The following is a 19,154-nucleotide window of genomic DNA, read 5'->3' on the forward strand; positions in this document are numbered from 1 at the left end:
TCTTGCATAATCCATGATGACAAGATAAGCAAAAATGCCCTGACTTAAAAAAAAAAAAAAAAAAACACTATTAGCAGTCCTTTCCTTTAAAGTCTTTAAAAATATACTTTTAATTTCTTTATATAATTTGTGTGAAATATTTAAGACATACCGAACTACATACAGACTCATAACGAACACCTGTATACCTATCATCTAGTTTAAGGAATAAAACGTGACTGCTAGAGCTGAAACCGCCATGTGCCACTACCATGTCGCCTCCCTCCCCCGGCCCAGTCCTGGAAGTCACCTGTATCCTGAACTTTGTCTGTCCGTCTGTCTTTCTTTCTTTCTGATTTTATTTATTTTTTAAGTAAGCTCTACGCCCAACATGGGGCTGGAACCCATGACCCTGAGATCAAGTCACACACCACCTGCTGAGCCAGCCAGGCACCCCAGTGAAGTTTCTCTGTTCTTTACAGAGATTCAGAGAGTCCTAATCATGAGCCATGTTTCCCTGTTACTTACAAAATAATCTTCAATTTGGTATTTGAAAGACTTTTTCCACTGGTCCAGATTTCCCTGGGGTCTCTTTGCTCTTCCTGACCAACTCTGCATGCAGCCGTGGTTTTACTGTGAAATTATAGTGGGGGCAGAGGGGGCGGAGTCCATAGGCCTTGGACGCTACCACTCCATTTCTTTGTCCACATTTTCTTGAACATCCTTCATCTCATCTGCTGAAACCACACCTAATGGATGCTGCTTCTGTTCTGTGGTCGACAGTTCTCGAATATAAAATGTGTCCTATTTTCATAATGTTAGTGTTACGTCTTACCACAGTTACTGTATTACATGGCTGTCTGTCCCACTATAGGCTTTTTGAAGGAAGATGTATCTTACAGAAAAAGCTTCAGATATTGTGAGCAGTCAGTAAATAAATTCTTGTTGTCTTTTTCTCATGGGGGTGTTGATCACTGTGTTTCACTTTATAATCATTTACCTGCCCTGCACTTAACTACTTTATAAACGTGTCATTTATGGTCGCTGCTGCTTCTAAGAGAAGTCTAATTTTTGTTAATCATGGATGGAAATAGTCATGACATTTTCATTTGCCAGTCCTATTTTGTTACAGTAGTGCATGTTTTGAAATATTAATGTTTCTTTTTGTTTTATCTTTTAGATATTGCTATATGGAGATTTGCCCAAAAAAAAAGAAAATATAATATATTTAGCAAATCATCAAAGCACAGGTTTGTATTTCATTTCCATGAAATTTAGGTCTTCTACAAAAAGTAGATGGGCATTCAAAGTAATATATTTATTTATTTACATGAAAAAATTTTTTAGTTATTGTTAAAGCATGAATTTTCAATGCAGATATTATATTGTGACCTTGTATTCTTGTGATTTTACTTTTTTGGAAAGTCAGTCATAGGAAAACTATGAATTTTCCCAAATTTGCCTTCTTCCCTCTGATGGGTATAAATGAGCCATTTTCTTTCATTTATTTTGTTTCTTTGCATAGTTCTTTGAATAAATTATGCATTCTTCCTTTTGTAGGTTCTGTTTCTGGAAGTAAAATTGGGTCTAAGTGTATACACATTTTACATTTTTGATTGGTAAGCAGAAAGGTTGTGCTAGTAAGTGACTACCGCTTCCTAAAGACAGTACTAATTTCTAATGTCTGCAGTTCCTTTTGCCTCATCAAATGTTTTGGTTTAATTACAGGTTGCTGTTTTGTTAGAAGACTCAGAAGAGTCTGGTCTTCAATTATAGTGCAGTATATATTTTAAAGTACCTTTTCAAAAAACTTTTTATTTTGAAATAATTGTAGATTCTCAAGAATTTGCAAAAGCAGTATATGGAGTCCCATGACCTGTTAGTCAATTTTCTCCCAATGATGACATGTTATATAGCTGTTGTATGTACAGTATCAAAGCCCAAGAAATTGGCATTGGTTAAGGTACTTTTTAGTCATACGAATAATTCAGTCTAAAGAAAATCCCACTTCACATTTTTTTCAAGCCTGTAACTGCTTTTGATGCACACTTCCTAAATTCCATTTTTATTACTTTAAGAAATATAGTACCCAGAAGTTCAAAGCTAAAAACAACCTGAATGGATTATAGGATAACGGAAGTGTCACTTAAGCCTATGGCTGTTCTTTATCTTCCTCCTGTCACCTGTGTTTCTTTATGATTTTGTTGCTTTTATTACTGCCTATACTATGGATAAAGAAAGTAAAAAGTTGAAATGTATTTTTCTCAGTTAAGCTTATTAATGATTACCTTCAGTTTTATGGGACAAGAGTTGATTCTATGAAGGGTTGATAGGAATTTTGATGTATCTGTGTATCTCCCTGACTTTATGAATGTGACTGGCTTGGACAGTATAATTACACTTGACGTTAGCAGAGCACGCAGCCTGATTGGGTCGGTCCGCTTGCAGCACTGGCCTATAGAGCGGCCTTACTCTTCCTATATTCCGTTTCCGCAGACACACTGGGTCTTTACTACTAACAAGTCCTGCTGCTGCAGTCTTGTTGCCAATGGCATGTTTCTACCAGGCTTCTGATATCCAAATATGAAGGATTTATAGGCTCAGGGTAGGGAGTGGCTCAGGACAACCCAAATTTCCTTTATATTGACCCATTGGTACATTTTATTGGAGTTTTTTTGTATGTGTTTAAAGAGGATCTCTCTTAAAATTCCTTGTTCAGGTTCTCTGCCAACTTTCTTTTGCTGGGTTTCAGTGTGGAAGTAGCCCTATTAACAGAGCTGCGGAGCTAGGCTGACCGTGCGGAGTAAGTACTCTCCGCGTTGGAGGTGGTGGCAGTAACACTAGCAATAAGAGGAGAACCACTGCTGTCACTGGTGTGCTTACTACGTGGTGACCTTTATATACGTTACTTCAGAGTGAGGCATCTGGGAAAAACATTTGGAAGAAAGCAGTTTTGTTTTCTTTCCGACTTACGTATTTAGAACTGGAAGATAATATGGGAAGTATGAGCTCCATAGTCAGCCCACAACCAACCTGGAAAAGTCTCACTTCTCAGGTAGGAGAGCCATTTCCTCGTCCCTTTACCTGACCCCTCAGGGCTTCAGACTCTCTGGTACCAGGTCCTATACCAGTTAGCCTTTGGGATTTGAGAAAGCTGCTTTGAAAAAAATTTTTAAAAAAAATTTTTTAAAATTTTTTTAAAAAATTTTTTAAAATTTTTTAAAAAAATTTTTTAAAATTTTTTAAAACTTCGGAACATAACTAGATAGTGATTTTTAATTCACCTTAAATAGTCAGAATATGATAGATTATGCCCAGAAAAATGGGCACATATGAATTTGTGTATAGTTTTAGGTTCCTGAAGCTTAACCATGGTCATGGGTCATTGGCCGGCGGGGTCTGGGTACCCTTTTTTCCAGACCCTTCTGAGGTCTATTAAGAACCACAAATGAGTATCTAAAAAGGTAAGTAGCAGGAAGAATATTTCAAGGACTGCTGTTCAACCTAGACTTTCTTGTTTGTCCTCTAGTAGGCCTGCCAGAATATAAGTCTATTCTGGGCCTCACGTTCCAAACCATTGATGTTTTAATTAATATCTCTTCTCTGGCGTTTTCACGTGATCATCCTTGCTGTCTTTCTGTTCTTGGTCTCTTAACTTACTTCTCTGCCGAGAGGGTGTAGTGGCTCTTATTCCTTCCTCTTGGCCTTTTTAAATCCCTGCTTTTTCCACTGTTACCTTGATCTCATGAAATGCACCCTTTTCTTGGTTTCAGTGATACTCGCCTTGACTAACAAAACATGTGGTGAGTAGATCATCATAAAAAGGTGTGAGCTTTGCCCTCAGACCCTGGTTCATGTGCTGTTCTGCAGTGGGCTCTGTGACCATGGGCAAATTACTTAGCTTCTCTTAACATTATTTGTAAGCTGTGAGAAGGTCTACTGCTCAGGGGTTTTAGGCAGTTTACATGGGCTATCTCCTAGTCTCTCAGTGTGCCTGGCTTATGGGGGGCTTTCAACAGCAGGGGTGGTGGTGGTGACGCCGATGACAGCGACTGTGTCCGTGCTGGGCAAGTGCTTCCTGCCGGCATCTCGGTTACATACACAGTACCTCATGACTTAGGGCCTCTTGTTACATGAGAAAGTCGATGAGAAAAGCCTCACTTTTCTTGCTGTCTCTCCTCGCTGCCCTCTCCTCTCTTTGTTGTTCATGGGAACAATGACACTGCTGTGGCTGTGTGAATAGTTACTGTAAAGGTACATATTCCCGTGTCAGCTGTCGGCAACCCAGCTGTAATCTAGTGTCTCCTATCAGAAATCTGGGTGAGAATAAACAGGAAAAGTAAAGATAATTGAGTAGCAAAACTTGATGGCACAAAGTCTGGGTGTTTTAACTACTTAAATTCGTTCTTAAGCTGTTCCACTAAAATTTACACAAGCTTAAGTCATAAGCCCAGGGGACTTAATACCAACATGACACATTTTACACTGAATCTTGAAAGTTTTAGAAGGTGCATTCTAGGCCATGTGTAGCCCTGCTGTTTCAATATAAAAATGTGTTATTAAAAATTCCTTCAATTTTAAAAAGATAATTGTTCCAAGAAAAAATACCATATCTTGTTTTTAGACTTGTACCCCAAATATGTTCCAGGATGATTTAGTTCTCACAGCTTATTTACATTAGCTATGGTTGCTACCAGGTAGATCATTTGGTTTCCAAGATATAATCAGAAAGAGCTGTGCTTATCAGTATTGTGGAGGTGATTTGAATGAGAAGGAAGGGGCCTAGGGAGATGGCCTTCATAGGCAGCATGTACTTGAGAGTAGAGTGATGGCTGATTGTTCTGTATAGAGGTGTCTCCAGCTGACAGCTTCGAGGGTTCCCCGGTGTAGGAGGATATCTCCGCATCACTCTACTTAAAAGGAGTTGTAATACATTAAAGTGTATAATTATAACTTGAGTCATCAGGAAAGAATTTGTGAATGATAGAAATTAAAAAGAGATTTGCAGGACACCTGGGTGGCTCAGTGGGTTAAGCCTCTGCTTCCAGCTCAGGGCTCAGGTCCTGGGATTGAGCCCCACATCGGGCTCGCTACTCAGCAGGGAGCCTGCTTCCCCCCCCCTTTCCCTCTGCCTGCCTCTCTGCCTACTTGTGATCTCTCTCTCTCTGTGTCAAATAAATAAATAAATAAATCTTTTTAAAAAAGATTTGCAATAATTGATAAAATGATTTTTCACAAGAATAATTTTTAGTGTTTAACTCTTCTTTAGAATATTCTCTCTAGTATCCTCTCTAGAGGATCACAAACAGCTGTAATCCTTGGAAAACTGTCTGTTTTGGTTTAAACTACTGTTAACTGCTTAAATTTCCAGGCTTTTATTTGCCACAGATCTTATTTTAACATTTTCCCCTCTAATTCAGTCCTTTTGTTCTGGCTTTTATGGCCCTGGATGCATACATGATGGTAAGACTATATTTTTTTCAGACATTCTTACCATTATTTTCCCTCCAGTATCCCAACCTCCAGTTCAGTTTTCATTGTTATCAAAGAGATCGAGTAGTTTGTAGCCATTTGCTTTCAGACCCAAGTCTCTGGTCTTCAAGACTCTTTACTATTTTCCTGCTTCGTTTGTTTCATTTCCTCAGACTCTTTCGACTTTCTCTCCTATTTGCCACCTTCTATGCACGGTTGCCTGGTTTCTGGATCTTTGCTTTGGCACAGACTAGTCCTTCTGTTTGGATTTTCTTCTCTGCCTATAAGCGTTGTTGTTATCAACACACTCATGGCTTCTTATTTTTGCTTTTGCGACCCTTTAGTGATGACATACCCATGTATGACTGTTACTCGCACCCTGCGTCCATGTGCCGTGGGTCTGTAAGGGACGTATCTGCCAAGTGCAGCTGTGAGGCTTTGCTCTGACGTTGTAAGCTAGGATTGTGTCCTGGAATTCACCAGTAAAGATGAAGTGTCCTTGCCTTGTGTGGAACATATTAGTATATACACAATATATATGACGGTCTCACTTAACCATTTTTTGCTTATAATTTTGTTATATTTTTTAGACTAAGAATTGGAGATGCTTTATTCTTTGTTCATGCTACTTTCATATCATTTGGCAGTTTGTGACTTTTTGCATTTTGCCTCTGAAATAAAAAGCCCTTCAAGAAATGCAAAAAGAGGGGCGCCTGGGTGGCTCAGTGGGTTGAAGCCTCTGCCTTTGGCTCAGGTCATGATTTCCGGGTCCTGGGGTGGAGCCCGGCATCGCCATTGGGCTCTCTGCTCAGCAGGGAGCCTGAGCCAGCTTCCTCCCTCTCTCTGCCTGCAGCTCTGTCTACTTGTGATCTCTGTCAAATAAATAGATAAAATCTTAAAAAAAAGAAAGAAAGAAATGCAAAAAAAAAAAAAACCAACAACAAAAAAGTTTTAAAATGAAATTTGTAATTTTTAAATATCTGCAGTTGATATAGTTTTAAAATTCTACTCCTATTTCCAAAAGTATATTCCTAGTATAATCTTGTGAAGAGGCTTTTTCTGTTCCTGGGAAAGGAGTGCCAGATTTACGCACTAATGGGGTTGTATCTTTGCAGTGGACTGGATTATTGCTGATATTTTGGCCATCAGGCAGAATGCTCTTGGACACGTCCGCTACGTGCTGAAAGATGGGTTAAAGTGGCTTCCGTTGTATGGGTGTTATTTTTCCCAGGTAACTTTTTCCATGTTTTCGTCATTATATATGTACCTTATAAGAATTTTAGATTTGGAAATTTAACATGCACTTAATATAAATGTGTAGGTTGTTTTGTTTATTTTTATGGGTTTAATTACTTATTCCAAACAGAAGTAATTTTACTGGGACATTTTTAATGGTGTGCATTTTTGTGCATGTCTGATCACCCAGGTAGTTAAATAGGAAAAATACAAGCATACAAAAATCAGACAACTAAGAAAATTTAAAGGCATACAATCTGATAGATGATTCCCTTAAGAAATTAATAGTAAAACTTAATTATGATCTGTAGGATATTAAAAAATAGTGTGCTGTAATACAGCGTGTTGAGCATGAGTATCAGGTACATAACAAACATTTAGTAAATGATATTTTCCAAAATACCCTTAATTTCCTTCTCCAGCATACATTTGGTCAGGCCACTGACCTGCTCCAAGTGTGTGTTTCTCAACTGTATCACGTGCCAGTTCCCGTGCGTGGCATTCACGCTCCACCGTGCCCTGTCTCCCTGCAGCCCACCTTTCTTTTTCTAGCCTGAATCGGTTTCTCCCTCCCTGTCCTTCTTCAGGCTGTTGTTTAGTTCAAGGTAGTATGCCTTCCTGTCTCCAAGGCCCAGTTTAGTTGCGATTAGGAAACCCTTCCTGAGCCTGGCGGTTCCCTCCACCCTGCTTTTGTCTTGGGTTCCCTTTATTATTACACTTACCAGATTCTCTTGGTATCGCACTTGTATACATATTTCACTTCCCCACTAGTTTTTAAGTTCTGTAAGGAAAGATATCTGGCCTTCACTTCCATAGCCTCCATATACCTGGGGAGGAACCCAGGTGCTTTTGAACTAAAATAGACTTTAAGAAGCAAATTCAATGACGGCGAGAACTAGTATGTAAAGAGTAGGCATCACGTCCACTACAGCTTGGGGAAATTTTACGTTGTGGTATACGCATGCTGTGGCTTTTGATTCTAAAGGTTGCATAAAGAATGAATCTATTCTTACTTGGGCTAACAGTGACATACTTTCTGTAGAGCACTTGGAGTTTTTCCTCTGCAGTCAGGCATGCCAGTTTCTATCTGGAAGGAACCACCATCAAGATGGAGGGCTCCCTTGCTTCCTTTCCTCTTTAGGGTCTCTCTACAGTCCCCTCCTTGCTCCTATCTGTGCATTTCCTTTTACTCATATTCTTGGTTAAGACGAAATAAAATTCAGCCAGTTGGTTTATTTTACAGAGGAGTTCAAATTAGCACAGACAAGTGCAGATAATGTGAACTTGATGCAAAGTTTTGGTGACATACACTTAGGAAGTTTCATGAAGGATCTCTTAATTGGCAGGACCGTGCCTGTGTTAGTTGGCTAGGACTGCCCTAACCAAATACCACAGGTTGGATCTTAGATAACAGATACGTGTTTCCCCACAGCTCTAGAGGCTGGAAGCGCCAGATCAATGTGTTACTGGCATTGGTTTTTGCCGAGGCCTCTCTTCTTGGCCTACAGTCAACTGCTTTCTTCCTGTGTCTCTCCTCTGCACATATGCCTGTCGGTGTCCTAACGTCTTCATCTCGATTCAGGCCCACCCTTAAAGACCTTGTTTAACCTGATTACCTTCTTAAATGCCCTGTCTCTGAATACCGTCACACTGGGGGTTAGGGCTTCAACATATAAATTTTGGGGGAACACAGTTGAGTTCATAACCATGCTACATTAACACCTGTAGCTGGGACAGTTTTAAAAATCCCTAAAGACCATGAGTATTGACATTTTAAGGACACTTTTAGTGATTCTATGTCATTGGAAAAATTGAGAGCTAAGAATTACGTTACTGATCAAGCTTTTTATTTTAAAAAATGAAAGCGTTTTTAACTGTCAACAAAAGAGAGTGCCCATGTGTTTTTCGAGTGTCCTGTAGCATGTGGTTTTTATGTCAGTTATGTTGACCCCCAGGACAGCTTTCAGTTCAACGTTTGTGAGGTGCTAATATTTGAATATATTAAATACAGTTTAAGTCCTAAAATGTAATTTTATTCTTTTGGGGAGTAAAGTTACCTTTTTGATGACCGGCCATTGGATGTTTAAATAGTAAATTATTTCCTCCACCTTTTTTTTTTTTTTTTTAAATGCGGCAGCACGGAGGGATCTATGTAAAGCGAAGTGCCAAATTTAACGAAAAGGACATGAGAAACAAACTGCAGAGGTACATGAACGCAGGAACTCCAGTAAGATCATGCTCCTTCTTACCGTTTTCCATATCAATTCCCAGTGTTTCGTCTAAGAACTAAATTAGAACTGAAGAATTGTTTTGGAAATGTGTTATCCCGTGGGCAGTAAATGATTGGGAGCTTTGTTGAGGCAGTACACACCGTGTCCGTGTAGGTGAGCGGCTGCTTTCGGCCCCGGAGGAGGCTGCCGATGGTTCCGTCCTTCGCGGGGGGCCAGGAAGGACCTCCCAGAGGACCGAGGAGAACGGTGGGTGTCTGCGGCCTGAGGCTGGAAGTCCAGACCACACCCGCGACCCTGCACTTCCGCTGCTCACTGCTGCTCTCCAGTATCACGTGTAGTTTGAGAAGGAACAACTTTTCTGTGTGTCAGTATAAATTTGGATTGCTTGTGTATATTCAGTTATTTCAAAAAAGGTATGAATATCTAAATAAAGAATCATTCAGTGAAAATATTGGTTATGAAAACTTGCTCCCTGGAAAAGGCATCTTGGTATCCTCTTCGAAGAATGCTAACTGCTACCCAGTGGCTTTGCCCCGGGCCCACCGAGGGCAGAGCACCTGCTCACAGCCACTGCTTGCACTTTGGTCACCAGCGCTCAGTGCCTTGGCTCGTGGCTACAGTTTTGTTATTTACCCCCCCTCGTGCTCGCTCTCTCTCTCTCTCTTTTTTTTTTTTTTTGCTCCTCCTCCCTTTTGTTTTCTCTCTGGCTGCCCTTCTCTTTTCCTCTCCTCACTAGCGCCCATAGGTAGCACCGAGCTCATATTTAAAGACGAGTCTCCACAGTCGGCTGATGAGGTGCCCTAATGGCCAAGAGTTTTGCTTAGGAACCTCGTCTGGCTGTGTCGACCTTATGACGATGCATCGTTTGGGGAAGAGGTGGTGTAGAATGTGGTGAGATAAACACTGCCCCTTGAGCCCATTACTGCTTACCCTTGAGAACACAGTGTAGCCTTTTGAAAGATATGTTTACTCTGAACGATTTGGTATATTGGGCAGAACGGGGGCTGTTGTTTATAGATCGCCACAAGACAGAATAGATTGGCAATATGTATATTTACTGTCTTTTCAAAAAATAATTTTAAATTTCAGCAGTGACTTACACATTAGAGAGTCCGTCCCTCTGCTGCCTTCTGGCTGTGTGCCATCCCAGGCAGGGGAGCTGCCAGTTGGTTTCTTGGCTATTCTGTAGACAGTCATCTGTGCCAGACAGATGGGGACAGTCCCCTCTTTACACGGATTTCAGCGTTCTATATGCAGTTTCCCCAGCTTCTCTGTTAGGTGTTTTTCTCTCTGGCTCCCCCCACCGCCTCCTCTGTGTTATGTGTTTTCTCTCTCTGGCTACCTTCACAAGTTTCTCTTTGGTTTTGGTTTGCAACACTCTAAGTACTGTGCATCTTAGCGCGCTCTTTTTCTTTTTCCCTCCCTATTTGTTCTGCTTGGTCTTCTCTGAACTTAGACTTTTGGCTTCGTGTCTGTCATTAATTTTGGAACATCCCTGGCTCTTATTTCTGTAAATGTTATTCCTGTCCTGTTCTCTCTTTCTTCTCCAGTTACACATCTTTGGGGCTATTTGTTCCCCAGTCTTTGGATGCTTTTTTCTATTTTTTTTTTTTCCACTCTCTTTCACTGGTGTGTTACAGTGTTGCTAATACCCACTGATCTGTTTCCCGCTCACTGATGGTTCTCTTGGCTTCGCCTGCTGGTGGCGCCACTTAGAAGCCTTCTTCATCTCTGTTCCTGTTTTTCATTCCCAGAATTTCCTTGGATTCTATCTCCTGGTGTGCACATCTGTGCTAACGGCAGCCGTCTGAGGACGAGGATTGACCTCCTTTTCTGCTGTAACCTTTATGATGTGGCTGGCATGTACTTGAAATTCCCCATGTGATAATTACAACATCCCTGCTATATCTGATCCTGAAATTTTTGATTGCTCTGTCTCTTCGGACTGCTTTATCTCACTTTTTAAATAACTCCTATGATTTTGTTGAACGTTGGGCCTCTTGAGTAGAATAGTTGAGACTGAAGTAGTCTTTATATCTGAGAATGGCTACACTGGTCTTTTTTCGAGGCTTCCAGAGGGCTTGAGCCAGTTTGGTCAGGCGTTGTATTGACTTGGGTTTTACTGTTGAAATAATTTTTCTCAGAAACTTCAAATTATTGTAGCGTTCTTTACTATGTGTATAGGGCCAGAGATGTTTTGCTGGAGAGTTTTTCTCAGTTCCTGTTCCACACACAGTTTTTGGCGCTACACTTAGAGTCTCCTTTTTGCACGTCCCCCAACAATGTCCTCTGGATTCTTGCTAGTTTGGAGGGGAGGAGGGTTGGGAGGGAGAAGGAGGCAGAGAGGGGGAGGGGTGGCTTGTTGTCTGTCTCAGGGAGGTCTTGGGTGCAGCCTTCTCTGATCCTGCCTTGCTCCCCCTCCTACATCTGTGCCCAGGATGTGTTCCTGCCCCATTCTCAGCAGAGAGTTTTAACCTGCTGTACACATCTCCCAGCCGCACTGGGTTTTCATCACTTGAGAGTTTAAGAATGTTCTGCAGGAAAGGTAGAGGAGAAGGCTCTCAGCTGGGCTTCGTGCCTTCCCAGCACTGGCTCTCTCCTCCCTGAAGCCTTCCATCATGATCATCGTTGTCATCGTCATCACCAGGATGAGTGTGCAGGACATTGCCCTGGCCCGGACTTTTTCTTCTTTTTCAATTTCTCTTTTTTTTCTTTTTGGTTTGTGTGTGTATGTGGGGTGTGTGTGTGTGTAAAGTGTGGTTGTAGAGTAGATCTTCTGAGTTGTGGTGAATTATCCTGTGTCTGTAGCCCTCAGGGCTTCTTCTTTTGAACTAGCCCAGCTTAGCCTTTGCAGCTTAAAATTTTAACTAAATCTTGTTTTTGCCAGCTGTTGGCATTTGCCCCAGGTAAATGCGTGCATGCATCTCCTCTCTCTGAATTGCCTTTCTTCTTTTAGATGTCCAGGTGAGCTGTTGCCTTGCAACTTCAACTCTGAAGGGTTCAGCTTGTTGTTTTTCTGGTTTGTTTGTTTGTTTTTACATTGGAGAGATACTCTTGTAATATCTTTGTCCTAAATGGAAGCCTCGTCCTGTTCTTTTGTTAATGTGTTGTAAAACTTGGAATGATTTTAGATCTACAAAAACGTGGCATGGATAGTACAGAATTTCCCATTTATTCTTCACCTAGTCTTAATGTTAGCATTTAATGTTAACATCTTTCCGAACCATGGTACGTTTGTCAAAACTAAGAAAGAAACATTGGTGTCATACTATTAATTGAACTACAGACTATTCAAATTTCTCTAGTTTTTCTAATGTCCTTTTTTATTTGTTTGTTTCAAGATGCAATCCACTATACCATAAATCCTTTTAATACCTGTTTTTTAACTTTATTTTGTATTTTTCATGGTATGCTGTACTGTATGGTTATTATCAAATCTGTTATTTTTGCTTTATTTATTTATTTGACAGAGAGAGAGAGAGACAGGGAATATAAGCAGGGGTAGTGGGAGAGGGAGAAGCCAGCTTCCTGCTGAGCAGGGAGCCCAGTGCTGGACTCGATCCCAGGACCTTGGGACCATGACCTGAGCTGAAGGCAGATGCCTAACAACTGAGACACCCAGGTGCCCATGTTATTTTTGATTTAATCTTCAGATTTTGTTTCTTTAAATACTGAAGGCATCATTTAAAAGTTGTATTGAGTAGATATGTATTTAGTAATGTCAGTATGTGAATCCCTGTCATTTTCTGCCAGTTCTTGCTCATGGTACTTTCTTTCCTTACGTGCTTGGTTAACTTTATTTGGAAAATTATCTGTAGAAATCAACTCAAAGGGTAAAAAGTGCCTTCCTCCAGAGAATATTTGCCTTTGTTTAGCTGTGCCCCTTAAGGCTTCTTCACTGTGAGCCCACCCAGACCGAATTCTGAACTTGAGGTTAACTGGACTAAAGTTGCAAATCCATGTGAGACTGATTGACTTTTGGTTTCCTTTTGCCCTAAGAATATAATCTTTGGTATTCCCTTTACTTCGTTTCACTCCTTTTTTTTTTGAGAGAGAGAGAGCACAAGTAGGGGGAGCGGCAGACAGGAGGGGAAGCAGGCTCCTTGCTGAGCAAGGAGCACAATGTGGGACTCTCCATCCCACAACCCTGGGATCATGACCTGAGCTGAAGGCAGACACTTAACCGACTGAGTCACCCAGGTGTCCCAACTTCTTTTCACTCTTATTAGAAGGTCTTTGGGCTTTGATTTTTATCTTTTCAGCTCTTTGATACTCTTTAAATGATGTTATATCCAGCTTTTAAAATTTTCATTAGGAAGGCTCGTTCAAATAACCTAGTCTTTTACTTTGGGCTACCAGAGAACTTTCTGTTTTTCCAGGGCACAAGTCTAGCTTTTCGATGTTCGCGCAACAGTGCTGAATTACAGACTGTCGCTGCCAGGAGTGCTTGTCGCCTTGAGGCCAGACCAGATTTGGGGTCATATCTCAGGTCTGCCATGTAAACTTTGTTACCTTGCACAAGTCACTTAACTTCTTAAGCTTGTTTCCTTTATATGTTACAGCTGTTAATAATTCATTCGGTAGCTAGGATTAAGTAACATGCTTGAAAGTTATGCATATTGTGGCGTTTCCAGCTGCTGCTGTAACAGCTCACCGCAAACTCACTACGCAAAAGCACAGGCGGCAGAAGCAAACATAAGTCAGTAGGACCACGTCAAACTAAATGTTTCTGCACAGCAAAGGAAAGAATAACAAAATGAAAAACAACCTGCAGAAAGGAAGAAAATATTTGCAAATGACATATCTGATGCTAATTTTTAAGATTAACATGCAGCCCAGCAACAAAAAAAGAAAGACCAAATAACTCAATTTTGAGTTATTTGGGCAAAGGACTTGAGTAGACGTTTCTCCAAAGAAGACATAAAATGCCAACAGTTCTATGAAAAGGTGCTCAACCTCACTCATCGATCAGCAGGGGAATGCCAGGCACAGCTATAATGAGATTAACACCTCACACCTGTTACAGTGACTGTTCTTAAATAGTTCTCAAAAGTTAAGGGTTGGTTGACGACTTAGAGAACTCTTAGACATTGTTGACAGGACTATAAATTGGTACACCCACTACAAAAAATGGAGTGGAGTTTTCCCAGAAGATTAAAAGTAGAAATATCATATCCAGCAATTCCATTCCAGGTATATATTCAAAGGAAATAGGATTATTTCCTGCCCTCATATTCACTGCAGCATTATGCACAATAGCCAGGTGTGGAGATAACCTGAATGTCCGTCAACAAATGAGTGAATAAAAAACATGTAGTATGTATACACAATAGAATATTTTTCAGTGTTAAAAAAGAAGGAAGTTCTGTCATTTATGACAATGTGGGTGAACCTCGAGGGCATTACAGTAACTGAAATAAATCCTAGAACGACAAGTACTGCATAGTCTCACTTACATATGGAATTTTAAAAAGTGGAATTCATAGAACTGGGGAGTAGAGCAGTGGTTTACCAGGGCCTTAGGGATTGGCAGAAATGGGGATATATAGGTCAAAGGGTTCCAACTTTCAGTTACAGGAGGAGTAAGTTCTGAGGACATACAGTATGGCGTGGTGCCTGTAGGTAATAATGCTATATTGTATACTTGAAATTTGTTAAAAAGAGTAGATTCTAAGTGTTCTTAACACACACAAAGAAATATGGTAACTATGCAAAGTGATGGATAGGTTAATTACTTTGTGGTAATCATTTCACAATGTCTGTGTATATTAAGACATTACATTATATACCTCAAATGTGTATAATTTTTATTGTCAATCATACCCTTAGACATCTAGGAAAAATAACAACATATGTGTATTATTTTAACCATTCTGGAGATAAGCAGTGCAAAATGGATCCCACTGGACTAAAATTGTGGTGTCATTGGGGTGGAGGTCCCTTCTGGAGACTCTAAGGGAGAATCCATTTTCTTGCCTCTTTTAGATTCTAGAGGTTGCCTGCATTCCCTAAGTCATGGCTTCTTTCTGTCTTCAAAGCCAGCAATGGCTGCTCTGTTCCTTTTTTGCAGCCATCATTCTGGTTCCGACTCTTCTGCCTCCCCCTTTCATCTTTAGAACCCTTGCGATGACATTGGCCCCGCCTGGACATTCTAGGCTGATGTCATTATCTCTCAGTCCAGTGCTAGCAGTCTTCAACCCCCTTGCCATGTTCTGTAATGTATTCACAGATTCTAAAGATCCAGATGTGGACATTTTGGGGAGCTGACATTATTCTGCCTGCTACATTCATGTATGCATTTGTGTGACTTTGTAATTGTTTTCTGATCATATGTGTAGCACTTCCATACTTAAATAATAAGCTCTTTGAGGAAGGAAATTGTTACTTTATATCCCATCACTTTTTTTGCATTTTTCCCTCTGTAAATGTATAATGGAATTTTTGATGAGTTGAATGTTTCTGATTGTAATTGTAAACCCTTTTTAACAGTTGTGATTTGCTAGACTGGATTAATTTGGGGGGAAGAAAGCAGAGATGAACTATCTTGTTTATATTCTGTACGTCTAAATATGAAATGGATTTTATTTAAAGCCAAAGCAGTAATTAAGAGATGTCTAGCTAATCAAAGTATATTAAGTTCTGAGATATCTTTTCCATATAAATGTGCCTGCTTTGAAACTCTTTAGTTAACTAGACAGAATTTTTAAAAACCAGAGGGGAAGGAAACAATATAAAGAGACTGCCACACAATGCTTGACATTTTCACGTACTTCCTTTCCTGCTCACAGCTATCTTCAGTCTTCCTTTGGGAATGAAACAGGCTCAATTAAAAGTAAATTAACTTATCGAAAGCATGGAGGAAAGGCTGTTTTTAACAGAAAGTCATCAATTGATGATGGTTGCAATAGGAGTATATTTCAAATCCTTAAATAGCTCTTTTCTTTCTTTCTTAATTTCTCTTTTCTTTCTGAATGGAATTTTAGTATGAAATAGCTTGCTGATTTCCACTAGAGGCGGAAGTGTCTACATTTAGAATGGTGCCCCACATCTTGACTAGAGATCTTAGATGCAAAGTCAGTCCTCATTAAAGAAAACAGAATCTCTGGTTCCTTCCAAATGAAAATTTAGCAGAATAAAAGATTCTGTGAACAGTGGCAATAACCTTGTACATACTTCGGTTTGTCGTGACTGTGTGCCAGTTAATTTCTGTCATCCTTGGGGCCTCCCTGTCCTCGAGCAGGGGTTTTCCTGGATTGAGAAGTTGGTCCAGAGATGTCACACCACCCCGGAGTTCTTTTCTTGCCCTGATTCCTCATGTTTCGTCCTTCCCCTCCTCTGTTGCCACCTTCTCCATCTCCATGGGAACAGCAGAAGAGTTCTGCCTTTCTGGTCGGCGTGTGAAAGCGGCGGTGAGGAAGTTAACAGGTGCGAACAGCTGAAGGAGGAGAAAAGTTTTACTTTAGAATCATGACTCTGCGTGTGTGCTCTGTGGCATGCTCAGCGCTCCTTAGGATGAGGAGCCCTGCTTTGGCCATGTGGCCTTCAGAGGCCGTTCTTGGGAATACAGTGTGCGGAGCTGATTCCGGGGAAGGCTCGAGGCCGCTGCGCAGCTCCTGTCGCTCCCCTTTGCCCCGATGCGTCGTCTCACATTGGGAAAGCACATCTGTCCTCATTTTAACAATAGCAAGTTGCAGTATTTTTTGTGCCAAGCGCACGCTAATTAGACTACATAAATTATCACTTGCTATCATTACCGTAGCTCTTGAAGGTGAGGTGCAACCATCCTTTCCTCCTGCAGACAAGAAGCCTCAGGCACAGAGAGGATAAGGAATTTATCCCAGCTCTCAGGGCCTGAAAGTGGAGTCTGGAGGTTGCAGCCGAGTAGTCAGACTCTTCTGTATTCTTTCTCTAGTTGCAGTCTTTGTGTGTATGATTCCCTGCAGAAGGTCATCTGCTTTGCGCAGTGGCGGCCAGTTTGCGGCTGTTAAAATGTAACCCTCAGAATGTTCCTGTACGAGTCTTTTTTTTTTTTTTTTTCTTTTTTTGACAGAGAGAAAGATCACAGGTAGGCAGAGAGGCAGGCAGAGACGGGGAAGCAGGCTCCGTGCTGAGCAGAGAGCCAGATTTGGGATTCGATCCCAGGACCCTGAGATCACGACCTAAGCCGAAGGCAGAGACTTAACCCACTGAGCCACCCAGGTGCCCCTTTACGGGTCTTTCTTTGCATCAGTGACATGCCTTTTCATATGATAACAGAGTCTTAACAAAAGTTTAAAAAATTCTGCTGAAGTCTGATTTATTGTTCTTTCCTAAAATTTCTGCTTTTTCTGTCCTACTGTAAAAGGGTTTGCCAGACTCAGTGATACGAAGATTTTCTTCTTTGTTTTTCTTTTGAAAGTTTTAGTTTTAGTTTGCATTTAGGTCTGTGGCCCATTTCAAGTTAACTTTTGTATATGGTGTAAGGTGAGGATTTTTGTGTCCAAATATGGACATCCATCACCACTTACTGAGAAGGTCATTCTTTTCCCCGTTGTTTGAAATAAAGGGATTGCATACATATGTGTCTGTTTCTGAGCCATCTATTCTGTTCCACTAATCCATCTGGGTATCCCCATGCCTCTACCACACTATCCTGATTACTCTTGCTTTATTATGATAAGTTTTGAAATCTGGTGTGGTTAAATCTTCTATATTTATTCTTTTTCAAAGCTGCGTGGCTGTTTTAGGTCCTTGGCATTTCCTGTATAAATTCTAAAATCAGCTTGTCGGTTTCTGCATAAAAGCTTGCTGGGTTTTTTTAATTTGAATTGCATTGAATCTATAGATCATTCTGGGAAGAATTGCTGTCATAACAATATTGGATCTTTGGATCCAAAAACACAGTGTTTATTTAGGTCCTCTTTAATGTCTCTCAGTAGCGTTTTGTGGCTTTTAACTACACAGATTTACTCATCTTTTGCCAAAGGTATCCACATCTGCTGAAATAAATTCTTAATTTCATGTTTTTTGATGCTGTTGTAGATGACATTATTTTTTATTTTATTTATGATTGTTAGTATCTAAACATTCAGTTTATTGACTTTTTGTTCCGTAACCTTGCTAGACTTATTATTTAGCAACAATAAAAATAGTAATATTTCTTAGATTTTTTACATGAACAGTCATGCCATTTGTGTATAAATACAGTTTTACTTCTTTCTTTTAATCTGGATGCCTCTTGTTTCTTTGTCTTGCCTTAGCGCCCTGGCTAGAACCTCTAGTACAGCCTTGACTAGCACTGGTGAGAGTAGGCGTCCTTGCCTTGTTCCCCATCTATTGGTGAAAGCACTTATTCTGTTAGCATTCTTTAGGTCTCAGACCCATCATTCACTCCAGTTATCCTCTTGTAATTCTCCTTCATAACATCTTGCTCTTTTTCTTCACAGTCACAGAAGTGTAATTATAGAATTTGTTTAATATACTTTTTTCTCACTTGTCTCCAAAGACTGTATCTATATCATCATCCTCCATGGTACCTGGCACGTAATAGGTGTATAAGAAATACTTTTTGAATGAGCCCTGAAAAAATTGTTCATTCTTGCTTTCTTGTTGGCCATCAGTGTTCTTTTTAATGAAATGTATAAGAAATGGGAAAATAATACCACATGAATTATTAATAACCATTCAAATCTTGAATCACTTTATTTTTGAATGCTTGAACTAAAAGCTAAAAATCATCAGTAATTGCTTTCATGGCTTTGATTACAAAGTTCACTTATTTAAAGATTTTATTTTTTAAATTATTATTTTTTAAAGTAACCTCTACATTCGGTGTGGGGCTGGAACCTATGACCCCACAGTGGGGATTCCTGTGCTCTGCCGAGTGAGCCGAGTGAGCCAGTTGCCCCATAAGCTGATATATGTTCTCATGATAATGAATTTGTGGGTTTGGGAACTAATTTTTAATTTTACTCATTTTTCTACATTTTTATGGCAGCTATGGTTAATCTTTCTTATCAAATGTTAGGATACATAGAAATCTGTTAACTTCTAAGTTAGGCAACGATAGTGGGTTCTAAAGACAATTTACATGGATGAATAAAAAATGCATGTATTTTCAGGGAAGTTGAAAATGAAGAATTGTAGAGCTGCCATTAATACAAGTTTTTCAGGTGAAAGTTTAGAAGAGATTAATCATGTTAATCTAATGAAAAAATGTGAACTCTCCCATAAATTTATTATGTAGGAGTTTGATAA

At 40.1% G+C, this 19,154-nt stretch overlaps 1 protein-coding gene across 2 annotated transcripts in view; it reads left to right on the forward strand.

Moving 5' to 3' along the window:
- The window catches only part of AGPAT5 (1-acylglycerol-3-phosphate O-acyltransferase 5), a 53,566-nt gene that overhangs the window by 13,233 nt on the left and 21,179 nt on the right, over positions 1-19,154 (forward strand). Inside the window, exons 2-4 of one of the 2 annotated variants that reach the window (XM_047713788.1) lie at positions 1,160-1,229; positions 6,567-6,682; positions 8,825-8,914. In XM_047713788.1, the coding sequence (XP_047569744.1) occupies positions 1,160-1,229; positions 6,567-6,682; positions 8,825-8,914 (276 nt within the window). The remainder of the gene's footprint in view (positions 1-1,159; positions 1,230-6,566; positions 6,683-8,824; positions 8,915-19,154) is intronic. The other variant, XM_047713797.1, reaches the window with a different exon arrangement.

The sequence above is a fragment of the Lutra lutra genome, chromosome 2 (assembly GCF_902655055.1).
Source record: "Lutra lutra chromosome 2, mLutLut1.2, whole genome shotgun sequence".
Classification (NCBI taxonomy): Eukaryota; Metazoa; Chordata; class Mammalia; order Carnivora; family Mustelidae; genus Lutra; species Lutra lutra.